Raw genomic sequence first — 12,644 nt, 5'->3', positions numbered from 1 at the left:
ACGCACACGCCTTTTTAGGAGAAGAAATGTGTACACCAGGTGTGATATTTTATGGGAAATATGACCATGTAAAGCTGTGTGTTTGAGTGAGTGTTACATGAACTGTTCACTTTTAAACTGGAGTTGGAACTCTTGTGTAAACTATATCTAGACCACAAAGTAGGATGCTTGGTTGAGCTACAGGGGATTACAGCTTCACCTATTAGTTCCTTAAACATGCAGAATGTGAATTGCTCTTGTTTTTTTTTTTTGTTTTTTTACAGCGTATATATCAGGGTCTTGTTTCCAGTGTAAATGTGAACCAATTTACCCCAACCCCCCCCCCCCCCCCCCCCCCCCCCCCCCCCCCCCCACACACACACACACCTTTTGTCTTTAGTATCCTACAGATTGTCTTCATGGCTTTGAGTCTCCATCTGGTTTTAACTTAATGTGTAATGACTGTTTCCATAAGATAAAAAAAGGTAATAAAAAAAACCACCTGTATCTGTTACTTGAAGATATCACTATTAGGATGTATTATTTCAGGGTATGGCAGAAGAGTTTTTTTTTTTCTGAAGGGTATGTGAGGGAAAACAACTTTGCCAAAAAACAAAAGTCTGTGTTCTAATTTTAAGCTGTTTTATTTTGTAATTGTTTTAAGATATGAGGATAGACTTATTTTAACAATAACTTGAACAGAATCTTTGTTTTGTTTTTCCACTCCAGTCTGGAAAGAAATGTTAGTGACAGCCATGTAACTTTTTCCAACTTATCAAGCTCATGCCATAACCTCTGATTGTTTTTTTGTTTTTGTTTTGCTCATTTGTAGGTTATTTAAAAAATAAAACCCTACAACATGATTTACACGTTGTTATCAAAGAAACTCGCTTGGTTTTAGCTTTTTAAAATCTCTTCTAAAATCTGAACATCGTTTCATCAACGGGCGAGATTTTTCGAGAACTCGATGCTTTAAGATGTTTTCTGCTTAGAATAATGGGTTGAAGAACTTCCTGTGTTCCCAGAACCGCGTGAAACGAGCACCAAGTCTTGCTTTGAGAACAGGCCTCAGGAAGAACTCGGAGGGGGAGCGTAAAAAGACCCAGCCTGTTTGTCTTGGAAGAACGGCCTGTGTGATGTATTAGCCAAGCTGTAGTCTTAGGCAAGGTTTCATTCCTTTTGAAAAGTGCACCGAGGACCTCTCTGTGACTCTTGTGCTCCGCAAAGTATTCTAATCATTTGTTCCCTCGGTTTCTTCTTCCCAGATGGCTTCTTCTCCCGCTTTAACGTTAATGAAACTGATTGAAGCGACAGTGTGGTGATCATTTTCATGTGCTTCATTTTAGCCCACGAAAGCAGCAATTAACGTAAATCCTAGCAATTGTCCATTTGCATTACTACATTGGAACTTTTGTTGGAATAGAACTTTGCCAAGTCATTGTGTATAACTTTCAATGGCCTGAAATGCATTCAAGACGCCAGTTCTTAAATTTGACATTCTCCATTTATTACCAAAAGATTTGTAATGTGTAGAAAGGATAACACTCCAGTGCACCGTGTTCTTTTAGACAGACCTGCACAATGGGAACGGACGGGAAAGTAATACTGTTAAGTCCAGATATTATCTTTACGTGTTAACTTTTAAAAGAGAAACCACGTTCGATACAAATGCAAATAATAAGGGATGAAAAGCACCTGTTATTCATTTTGGATGGTCTGAACTTAGCAGCATATAAATGATGCATAATGTGTGTGAATATATACTATATATATTTATATTTATATCGTAGCCCAACTCAAAACACAGGGAATATCCAGTTAGCAGAGCACTTGATTTGACTGTCTGTGAGAACTGTAATACCCCTCAGATTGTAAGCACAACATTTTAAACTTTCTCCACCATAAATTAACATTTCTTCTTTTTCTTTTTTTTAAGCTTTTCACATATATAATAGTCTTGCTAATGCTTATTAAAAAAAAACACCTCCGAAGATATAGCAGCAGTTCTGTTGGGATTTCAAACCCCCAATTTATACACACATCAACACAGTTGCTAAAAAGCTTGTTTGTGCAGCCAGTCATAGAAATAGAAAGGTGACGTTTAAGGCAATGTCTGGCCAATTCGTTGTGTGTGCAGACAGACACCACTAAAGCGAGTTATAGTGCATGATTTGTCACTAACTGCTCGATGTTGTGTGGAAAAATAAGCCATGGAGAACTTATTTGATCTGGACATGAAGGAAAACTGGTTGGAATATCCCAACAAATATCGTAAAACCAAAGGCATTGCAGAAGTGCTGATCATCTGACATATTACAAAGTATCACAATATCTAACTGACATTCCTAACGTCCAGTACACCCTCGATAGTGCAGTTTCAAGCATATACATCATAGTTTCCTACACAGAATTTACCTAAATCAAATCAGACCTACATTTGGAGCGGCTACTCTCTGGCCGTCTTCCAAAAACTCAAGTCCATTGACCATCACAAATGTTACAATCTCATCTGCTGTCATATTTAAAGAAAACAAGAAATGTAATGTTCAGGATGAATATGGGATCCTCTGCCTTTTCATCTTGCGGAGTGAAGTCCTTAAACTTTCAGAAGCTCTCCTCTCAGACAGTCCCTGTAGGGGGAAAGAAAAATGTGTAAGACCAGCCCAAACACAACGAACAGCATCACACCATGAACTCCACAAGAGAGCAGAGATTCCAGCACTTTGCTACACACAATTTTCATTATTTATTCACGTTAAGACACACTTTGAGTAACTCTATAATTCATAAGCTCTGCCTTCACTAACACCAAAAATAGCCTTTTAAATAAAGCACATAAACGTTCGTGCCAGTGACTAAGTCAAAATACTGTATCAAAAATCAGTTGATCAAAACGCCAAATGCTGTTAATATGCACATAATTTAATTCACATTTCCCAATTAAACTAATTTTAAAATTTGTGCTACTTTGATTACCTTAAACAAAGTAATGTGATGTGACAATCCAAGAGTAGTAGACAGCAGTTGAAGACTCAGTCAGTCTCAACAAGTCAGCTGCTAGAAAAACTACAATGGGTCTCTTGGGAAAATGCTCAAAATTAGCTTTTTTTATTTTTCTTAAATAAACTGATTAATGGTCCATCAATAGTCTGCAGCTATTACCTTGATTGACTGTCTTGCGCTTGATGCCCCCTCAAACTCTGGTTGCCCATTGGTTGCTGATGCTCCTCATCCTTTATCTCCCAGTAATCTTGTTCTCCCGCTGTTGATTTGTCTAATTCCGCCATAGCCTCTTTTGATTTTTTCTTTATCGGCAGCATTGGAGTTTCAGAGTCTAGACTCTGAAAAATACTTTTCTGCTCCGAGCGCAGATCAAGTTTAACTTGCTCTGTTTCAAGCCCCACAAGGATATCTGGTTGATGTGGTTCGGTGTTACCTATATCAGATATACGCTCTTCAGCCTCCACCGGTATGTGCCGATAGCTTTCGTGCCATTTTGAAGAGTCGTTTTTATGCCTGGGACCACTGTCATTGATCAAGATTTCCAACGGCTTGCTGATTAGCTGCTTGCTGTTGGTCTTGTACAAACTATCTTCATTGTTCAACGCTATTACGTTTATCTTCATAGGGCTCACGCTTGACTCTTCAGGATAGTCGCTGTTGCTTTCCCATTGGTCCACTTCTTGTATGTATTGACGTAAAAGCGGCATGCCTTGTTTAGCCTTGTTAGTGTTATCGTTTGTGAAGCTATGTAGTGTTTTAACAAGGTTGTTATGCTCGTTCTTGTCAGACTTGTAAAATGTATTTGTAATTCCGCTGTGCTGTTCAGAAACCCTTCCTTCGTTTTCTTTTTGTGTTATGTTTCTGTTCCATTCTTTGTCAGAATTTGATTGCTCTGAGTCTTTGTCTAAGGCAGGTAAGTGCTTGGGGTCATGTTCCTTGTAGTGAATGGCAGTAAAGTCTGTGGACTGGACCTGAGGTGCTCCCAGCAGGATTTTTGGAGGATGTTGCTCCTGAGGAGCAGAAAGGGATGGAGAGGAGTGCTGATTCTGTTCCTCCAGAAGATGCGAACTTGCTGCAGGGTTAGTTTGCAGGGAGCTCTGGGGCAAGTTACTAAACAGTCCCCCCAAAGCAGACTGGGAGTCTGTAAAAGTACGTACATGGTATAGTTGACCTTGGGGAGCAAGAAACTGCTTTTGTTCTGGGAATGAGTTTTGGATAAAGCTTTTTCTCAGAGTGCCTGGTTGCTCAGGTAATACCTTGCCCTTTCCAAGGGATGGATCTATGAGACTTCCAGGCTTTGGGACCAGGCTATGGGTAAGGGGTGGTATGAACTCTTTAGTTCGTATGTTGCTGCTGCTGCTGCTACAAATGGCACTAGTGTCAGAGTTGCTTTTGCTGGTGTGATCTAAGATGTTTCCCTCCCTTTTAGTGCAAATAGTACTGTGGCTGGTGCTTTTATAAGTGCTTCCATTGTTATATTTGCTGGTGGTGGCAAAGCTGCTGTTACTGCTTTCTTTCGCATTACTGGACGCTTTCTGTTGGCCATAAATGGAAGTTGGACTGAAGTGAGATTTGCTGGTGCAATTTGTGTTCCTGTCATTGACTTGACAGTCAAGTTTCCTGACTATGTTCGTCAGATTCATAATGCTGCCCTCACTGTAACAGCTATTTTGACTCTTGGGAGTGCCAGGCAAGCAGCTAATGCTAGTCTTGATGGACGAGCTGAAGCCAGTCTCACCTTTTCCAGTGTGTCCATGATTGCTCACGCTACCTCCTCGGCTTGCAATGTTGCAGTTCTCAGCTGTCCGACAAGATAATTCATTTCCAGTTTCCTTAGTGATGACAGCATGATGGATATTTACCTGCTGCTGCTTAAGGGATGTAGCCTGGGTCATACTAGGCTGGCTGACTATGACCCCTCCTTTCCAACCCATTACACTTCCCTTTGGTATCTGTTGTATATAGTTAGAACTCAAAGAAGCGGACTGGACAGAAACACAGTGTTGGGAAATGTGGTGATGCGACTGATTCTGTGATGTTTTCGGTGTGGCCTGGAATACAGTGTTGAACATTTTTCTACGTGTGTCCTCGATTTCCTCAGGAGACCAACTGATCCCTTGCTTTAGCCTTTGGGCCGTGAACCAGAGCTTGATCTGCTCCTCTGGGAAGCCAGAGACCACTGTCAAGTAACAGAGCTCTGCTTTGGTAGGGTAAGGAAACTTACCAAAGGAGGTCTTAAGAAAACTGCTTAAATCCATGGCTGGATCATAGGTGGGGATGCTACTTAGAGGGATCATGACCTTTGGGAGATCAATGTTTGAATCAGGTGACGACGGATTAGAGTTCCACAGAGGACCACGTTTATGCATCCCTGGTATTCCATGTGTGTTTGGGATTTTATGGACCGGAGGGGCAATAGTGCCACAGATGATATTTGATGTCGTTAGGGGTAAGGTCCTTACTGAAGTGCCATTGGTTACAGTTGCGGGCTTTTCGCTGCTAGGGACGGCCCGGTGTACCTCAACAGTATGGGAGACGACAATTTTTTTGTGCCCCCCTTTGGTCATTTTCATTATGGGTGTCTTGGTAATGGATATTCCAGATTCACTGAAATCCTCTTCTGTAAACAGGGTTTGCTCCACTGTGATAGCCCCCTCTCTTTTGGTAACCTGCAAGGATACTCTCTTGTGCGTGGTATGGAGTTCTGGATGTGATTTTGCATTATGTAAAGCAAGACCTTCAAACTTCACTGCTGAAACCTTGCAAGACAGGCAGTAAAAGTTTGGTTGAGCATGAAAGTCCATGTGACAGTTGTCCATGTGGTGAAGAAACAGGTTCAAGTCTCCGGACTCAAAGCAGCACAAAGGGCAGCTATATGTTCCCCTTTCCCAGCATGAAGTCTTCGGTTCGGCTTTCAAGATATCATGGAATCGTTGTGTATCCTCATCTTTTGAAGAGATACTGAGAATGCTGTCTTCGGGTATTGTGGGTAAGAGCTCAGGTAAGCATCCTAGTATGATGTCCTCCCGCAAGTGCTTGTTTTTTGATGGAATCATACAGGGAACGGTGGATTTCCTCTTGCTGGCCATAGTGTAGGATTGTGCAGATGAGTAAAGAGTCAGAAACAAATACTGGAATTGTATGAAGTTGAGGTGTCATCAGCCAGCCGTGATGAACCAGCAATTGGTAAAATCTTCAGCTATCAGGGCTTCCCATTGTAAAAGGGAGCGAAGTAACAACTCCCTGTGAACCTAAAGAGAGAAAACATGACATTTTTATATAAAACACTGATACAAAATAGAAATGAATGTCAGCATGGAATATGCATCACAATATTTGTTCTAAATGAGAGAGTTTATTGAAATGCTCTCACCAACCACTGTTAAATGATTATTATAATAAAATCACTAATATGAAGTAAAAACTCTTTTTCTCTTTGCCTAGTAGAGCTAAATACAGTTCCTTATTAAGAGCAGAAACATTGTACTGATGCGCTGAAATAAAATCTGTTTTTTATGAGCAAAGAAAATGAACAAAATGTACTTGTAAGAAGTTTTCATTATAAGGGATCTAAAATAAACAGATAGCAAGATACCGTTTCTTGTTATAAATATACTCCAAAAATGTGAGTTTATATTCCTGCATAGCGAATCAAACCCAGTTCTACATATGTTAGAACACACACACACACACACAATCTTTTTGCTACACTTTTCCACACACAACACACATTGGGCAGTTTCTGAGGATTTCAGGATAAATGTCATGTGGTTCACATTTTTCCACCAGTTTTTAAAAATAAATAGATATCTTGTAAAGATTCTTACATCTGCCATATGTAGTTGACTTTGAAACTTAAAATATAGAAAATTTTAAACATCAATATAAATTAATGTGTGTTACTTTAAACCTATAAAAAAATGGCGCTATAGATTGATGAAAGCATGTGTTGTCTCTATCTTGGAAGCTGATAGGAGAGCACATAAATTAGTTTATCTTGTTTGAGCAGTTTCAATACTTCAGCTAAAAACTAGCTGCTGAATAAATCTAGTATAGGCTAATATAATACTTGATTTTCCATGCGTTATGCATCTGCAAAAGATTCTAATTAAGCCACCCAAGACTTCTGTTTGGTGTTTAGCTCTAAATTTCCTTGACCTTCTCTTTCATCAGACTACAAATACATTTTGGATGAAAACAATGTGGTGTCCATGTGTATATATATATTTTAAATATGGCCAGCTGTCTTTAAAAAAAGAAGGGTAAAACCATTCAGAAGTAAAAACATTGCCCAAAATACACAGTGCTCCCAGACATGGCAGTGACGTACTCTTTTGCAACTGACTCTTTTATTTCACATGACGGCTGCCTTCCTGCCAGAAAAAAATAAATAAATAAATACAAATAAAACTAGGTCACCAGCAACTTATGCTGTAATCCTGGTTCCCTGCATCCAGACGTGGGCATTTACTGTATGTTCAGCCTGCTTATGAGTGCATGATACTCAGATTTCATCAATGGATGTTAACCCCTGACATGAATCAGGGTTACTGAAATTGCACCAGACGGCTCTGAAAAGAAACTTTACAAGAAGTTGCGTAATAATATTAACAATGTTCATAAATGTGTGTGTCATTTTTTTGGGAAAGAATAGAAAAAAACTATCTTAGATGGTAACAAAAATCTGCTCTCCAGATTCTTCTATTATAAACCATAAAATGCTACAACAACAGACATATTAATATCTAGATGAAGCTTTGAATGACTAGCCTGATTAGCACCGGACAAGTAGAAGATGGTTCAAAAATGTTATATAAAAAACAGGTCACCCTTCAAAGAATGGGATGCTTTATCTGGCAACCGAGACGTGCGATTAGACACAGGACAAGAGGTTTCCAGACAGTGAGCTATTGAAAAGGGAACTCAGAAAGAGAGGCCTCGTGTTTCAGCACCGGGGTGAACCAGTCTCACACAAAACAGTCTATCCTGCTACTGTGCGTCTCAGTACTTTCATAGCTTTAGCGGCGAAACCGGAGGCCTTTTTATCCCGGCAACCTGTGGAGTCAAGGCATGCAATAGATTTGGTTGAAAATTAGCACAACAACACTGACCTACATTTACGTCTCTGAACCGTTTGAAACTAAAATATTACATCATGTTACATGTTTCACATTTAATAAGTCTGGCTCTGCTTAAACATTTTAGATGCACAGTATTAAATGCAGTGTGAGGGCAAAGGCCTGGCAATACGGGCCTTACATAATAAAGATCCTCTCTCTCATTATTGATTAAAGACCGAAGCATCCCAGACTGGACGTCCTTTATTACATAGGACGACGCTGAATAAGCCTGCAAAGATTCTCAGCATGAACATCTTTTATAAGGCAGCTGTAATAAAATCTCAATTTTTCTGCGCAGCAACAAAAATAATTTTTTCATGATAAGGGGTCTAAAATAAACAGAATGTTATAAACAGCCAAATTAATTCAAGCTGCGAGTATGTTTGTATTCTTGCATGCAATATTGCACCCAGTTCTCTTTTATTTGATAATTTGCTCACACACACACCCACACCCCCCTAAATCCTCTTCTTTTTGGTGCACTCCTCCACACACACTTCAGGCAGTGCGGGAGCATTTTAGGATAAAGTTCATCTGCGGTTCACATTTTTCCTCCAGTTCTGCTTTAACAATTATGTAAATATCTTGCATTGACTGTAGATCTGAGTGTCGACCATATGTAGTAAAGTCATTGCTGTGTATATATGTCCTAATATCCCTCTTCAAATTCAATGAAAATATTGGCAGAAGATTTGTGCGAGTAACGTGCACTGATTAAACCTTTGCTTTTAGCTCTGAATGTTCGTGAGCTTCTCTTTCATCAGACTATAAATACATTTTGGGTAAAAACAATGTGGTGTCCATGTGTATATATTTTTTCCAATGGTTCCAGCTGTCTTTTAAATAAAGGAGGAAACCATTCAGGAATTAGAAAAAAAACCCTGAAATGACGGCCCAAAATACACAGTGCTCCCAGACACGACCATGACGTCCTCTTTTATTTCTTAGACTGGATATGCTTTATTACACGAGGCTGATCTGAATAAGCCCATAAAGATTTCAGTCAATTTTAGCATGAACATCTTTCATAAGTGCTGCATGAATGTGACTTTTGTTTAACGGCAAGAAGCCATAACAAAGGTCAGTGAGCACATGCTGTAATAATTATATTTCTATAAGTACAAGAAAAAAATAGGGTCATCATAAGAGTCTGTCGTGACCATTTTTCTTCATTCTACACAATGGCGCTCCCATTTACGAGGGAAATATGACACTGAGCCGGAAGCCATATGCAGTGCCCTCAATGCTTGCATGCCATTGAAATATTTCCTGAATGTGTGTGCCAGTACTTAAGATGGGCATGTGACTACATGCCATCATTGTCCGATGCTGTTTGCGAGATGTATCAGTGACGGCGTCAAACATGTCCATATTAATTATGTAGGGACTGAAGCGCCACTGAGGCATCCTACAGTTCACCTTCATTATAGGATGCGACTCATTAGCAAAATGCCACCAACACAGGCGTTTTTACCATCAGCTATTTCTAGGCTGCCCGTGTTTATGTTTAAATCCAGTCAATGAACCTTATGCGAGTAGTACTACAGAAAGCTGGGTGCCATTAGAAGTGCCCGCTTTGCCCCCCTTACCTCGGTGACTGCTGCACGGACTCTTGGGAGGCCAGTCTGCGCTGCCACTCATGTGTTAACATTGCCATAGCAACCCCTCTCCTTTCCCTTTCCTTGCCCACAACACACAGAGGGGACTAAATCCTCTATTCTTCACCAAAAAAACACACACACTTGGGGGACATTTTTTGTAGCCCTCCAACCCAAGAGAAACAAAACTCCAAATATTTTATTTGACTGTGCTATTTGTTTATGCCAATATACAAATTGGAAACAAATGAGGATCCATCCCTTTTTCCGCTCTGTAATCATGGCAGTTTTTCCCCCCACTAACAGAGCACCCCAGAATTTTACAAAAGGCGGTATTTGCGTTTTCAGAATTACTTTGCCAGTCTTGTGACACAAAAATCTGTCATTAAAGGCACTGAAAAGACTCAGAAATCCGCATGTGAAATAAGTACTTTGTACGCCTTCAAATAGGAGAGAAATAATCATTGATGTGATGTGCTGAGTTTGATCACCGGTGCGACACACTCATTAGTTACAGAAAAGAAAGATGGCGGAGCACCATGAATTGTACTGAGTCAAGTGCCAGGTCTCGGCGAATGCCAGACTCCTCCATACAAAACCGCGCTGGAACAGCTGAAATACTTGTATGGCCGACACTCCGCCGTTAAGCCAAAAGTTTGTCTCAAAAACTACTGAGGTTAATACGGGCTTTACGGGGAGGTTTTGGGGATATACTCCTATTGTGAAGCTCATTTCTGTCTGTAACTCCACAACATTCATCCACTCTTTAGATTTACAAATTTAATAAGGTAATGTGAGATATCACAGAAGGGCATTTTTGTTATTAGATGCACAGTGAGCTTTTCATTATAAATAATTTAATCATTTTGACTGCTTTTATAGCACGAATAGAGGACATAGAGCCTCCATAATTATAATTCTGCTTAGAAAAATCCAGTTGGCATTAGACAGACAATTCTCTTCTCTTAATTCAAAGAATATTACATAAACCGGCAGCTTTTACTGGAAAACAACATACAATAAAGTGCACACACAAGCGACTTAACATTTAGTCCTTCATTTCGTGCCGTCATGCTGTTCTAACTGGACACAATAAGAACAGAGCAAAGTGTGCATGTATGTACAAATCACATTTTTCTTTGAGTATTTTTTTTTTGTTTTTGTTTTTTTGTTACAAATACTTTGGGAAGGTCACGTTCTAAATGGTTTACTGTTCTAATTGCTCAAAATCAGGATGAAAGGCAATATTGCTATGCCTCTGATTACAACACTGCAGACCAGAACACTAATCCCACAAGGGAACAGACGTTCACCCAAAAACACAAGGACCTATAGATAGCATGCATACTATAGCCTACTTATAATACATTTTACAAGGTTATTCTGCATGCTAACTTTAAAAAGTGTACTTCAGCAGAAAGTGATGTTTATTGAACAGATGCTTGCGAAAGAGAGTTGAGATGAAATGCCCTAAGCATTTATCATTCTAAATAATGATTTATTATGTGTGGTATCAGCAGGGTTATGGTCTGGAGTTAAATCTGAGTTTGAGTACATTCTGTACCCATTAACAGTTGATAGCGCGTGCTTATCCAGATCTGCGCCAGCTTTAAACTACACGAACCCCCCGAAGCGTTCGTCATAGTAAAGATCACTTTTGGAAATCGATTATGTGCCAATATTTCCGTGCTCCTCGCCGGTGATCAATCCGAGTCACGGGTCCCATTTTGACCCCCGTTTGAAGTAGGAATCTGACGCGTGACGCTCCGAAATGGACAGACTATAGTAACATCACACAGGCACGTTGTAGCGTGCGAATAGTTAAATTGAAAGCAGACGAGAACACTGAGTAACAAACTGTAACAAACTGGTAAGTTAACCCTTTCGCTTCATATTGAGGCAGTAGTAACCTCCATCCGGCTAGACGTTTTTATCGGGAGTTTGAGTGTATAGCGCGGCGCAATATTTTGGCTATTACCAAAATTTTTAACTAAGCACTCCCATCTACTGTCGCCATTTTATACATAGAGGCGACTTCACGCGCCGCATATGAGTAGAATAACAAGGCACGCTTCTCTATACTAGAACTACTTTTGAGGACTGTTCGCGTCACCTAAATAAATCGCTTTCACTTCTTTGAAAAGTCAAAGTTCCCTACCTTTTCGTCGGCTCTGGTGACTGCGAATGGAAATCCGTTATTGATACAGAAATGAATAACATTTAGGATTCGCTCCGCTCCGGGTCTCGGGGGAACAGGAGGGGCCGAGACCTCTCCTCAGATGAACCCTGTGAACTAACGTGAACCCGTCGGGTCACCGCGATAAGGAGCATCTACTGCTTTATGGCACACTGATTATGTGCCCGGCTGACATGGGCGCTGCTGGAGTGGCGAGAAGGGAAAGAAATGCACGCCAGGCGCTCTCAAATAAGGGCACGTGATTAAAGCGCGTCACCCAAACCCAAAATCCTGATCCTACCCCTCTCTGTTCTAGGACGGGCTGAGCAGACACACTGAAGGGAGTGACTCATGCGCAAATGTCTAATATAGCCAGAAATATGGAGCAGCGCTTTCGGTCAGTAGGTCGTATAAGGACGAGGGGGGAAACAACCTAGTATACAGATCATGAGCATGTGCCTACTACATATAGGTTACTACAAACGCATGTTTGTAACAACCGTATGAATAGAAAATACGAAATGTTGCGCGCAGTACTAGCTACAATAAAAAAAAAAAACAGAATAGATTAGAATCTCTTTAGCCACACGACCAAACTAGAAATTATTGCGCTACATGTAATGTATATTAAATGTATTAGGATACATATTATTAGAATAGAATAGATTAGAATCGAATCTCTATATAGCCACAAAACCAAACTGGAAATTGTTGTGCAACATGCAATAGAATACATATTATTGTTAGAATAGAATAAAATAGAATAGA

The 12,644-nt window shown here is 40.1% G+C and overlaps 1 protein-coding gene across 1 annotated transcript; it reads right to left on the bottom strand.

Annotated features, from left to right (window-relative positions):
- Positions 1-1,461: 1,461 nt before the first annotated feature.
- zhx3a (zinc fingers and homeoboxes 3a) lies at positions 1,462-12,150 on the bottom strand. The gene is made up of 3 exons (XM_056251501.1): positions 11,859-12,150; positions 3,142-6,233; positions 1,462-2,609 (listed from the first exon to the last, which is right to left on the bottom strand). Exons 2-3 carry the CDS (start codon positions 6,069-6,071, stop codon positions 2,576-2,578), a joined length of 2,964 nt encoding a protein of 987 aa, XP_056107476.1. The 5' UTR covers positions 6,072-6,233; positions 11,859-12,150; the 3' UTR covers positions 1,462-2,575.
- Positions 12,151-12,644: the final 494 nt, after the last annotated feature.

The sequence above is a fragment of the Rhinichthys klamathensis genome, unplaced genomic scaffold (assembly GCF_029890125.1).
Source record: "Rhinichthys klamathensis goyatoka isolate OS25496 unplaced genomic scaffold, OSU_Roscu_1.1 h1tg000082l_1, whole genome shotgun sequence".
Classification (NCBI taxonomy): domain Eukaryota; kingdom Metazoa; phylum Chordata; class Actinopteri; order Cypriniformes; family Leuciscidae; genus Rhinichthys; species Rhinichthys klamathensis.
This window is presented reverse-complemented; position numbering and strand designations above follow the sequence as displayed.

What these genes read in the sequence shown, in the direction of transcription:
- zhx3a (XM_056251501.1), bottom strand. Translation starts at nt 6,071, where the DNA reads ATGGCCAGCAAGAGGAAATCCACCGTTCCCTGTATGATTCCATCAAAA. An exon ending in GCGCAAGACAGTCAATCAAG is followed by an intron (nt 2,610 to 3,141) that starts GTAATAGCTGCA and finishes TTCCCCCTACAG; the next exon opens with GGACTGTCTGAGAGGAGAGC.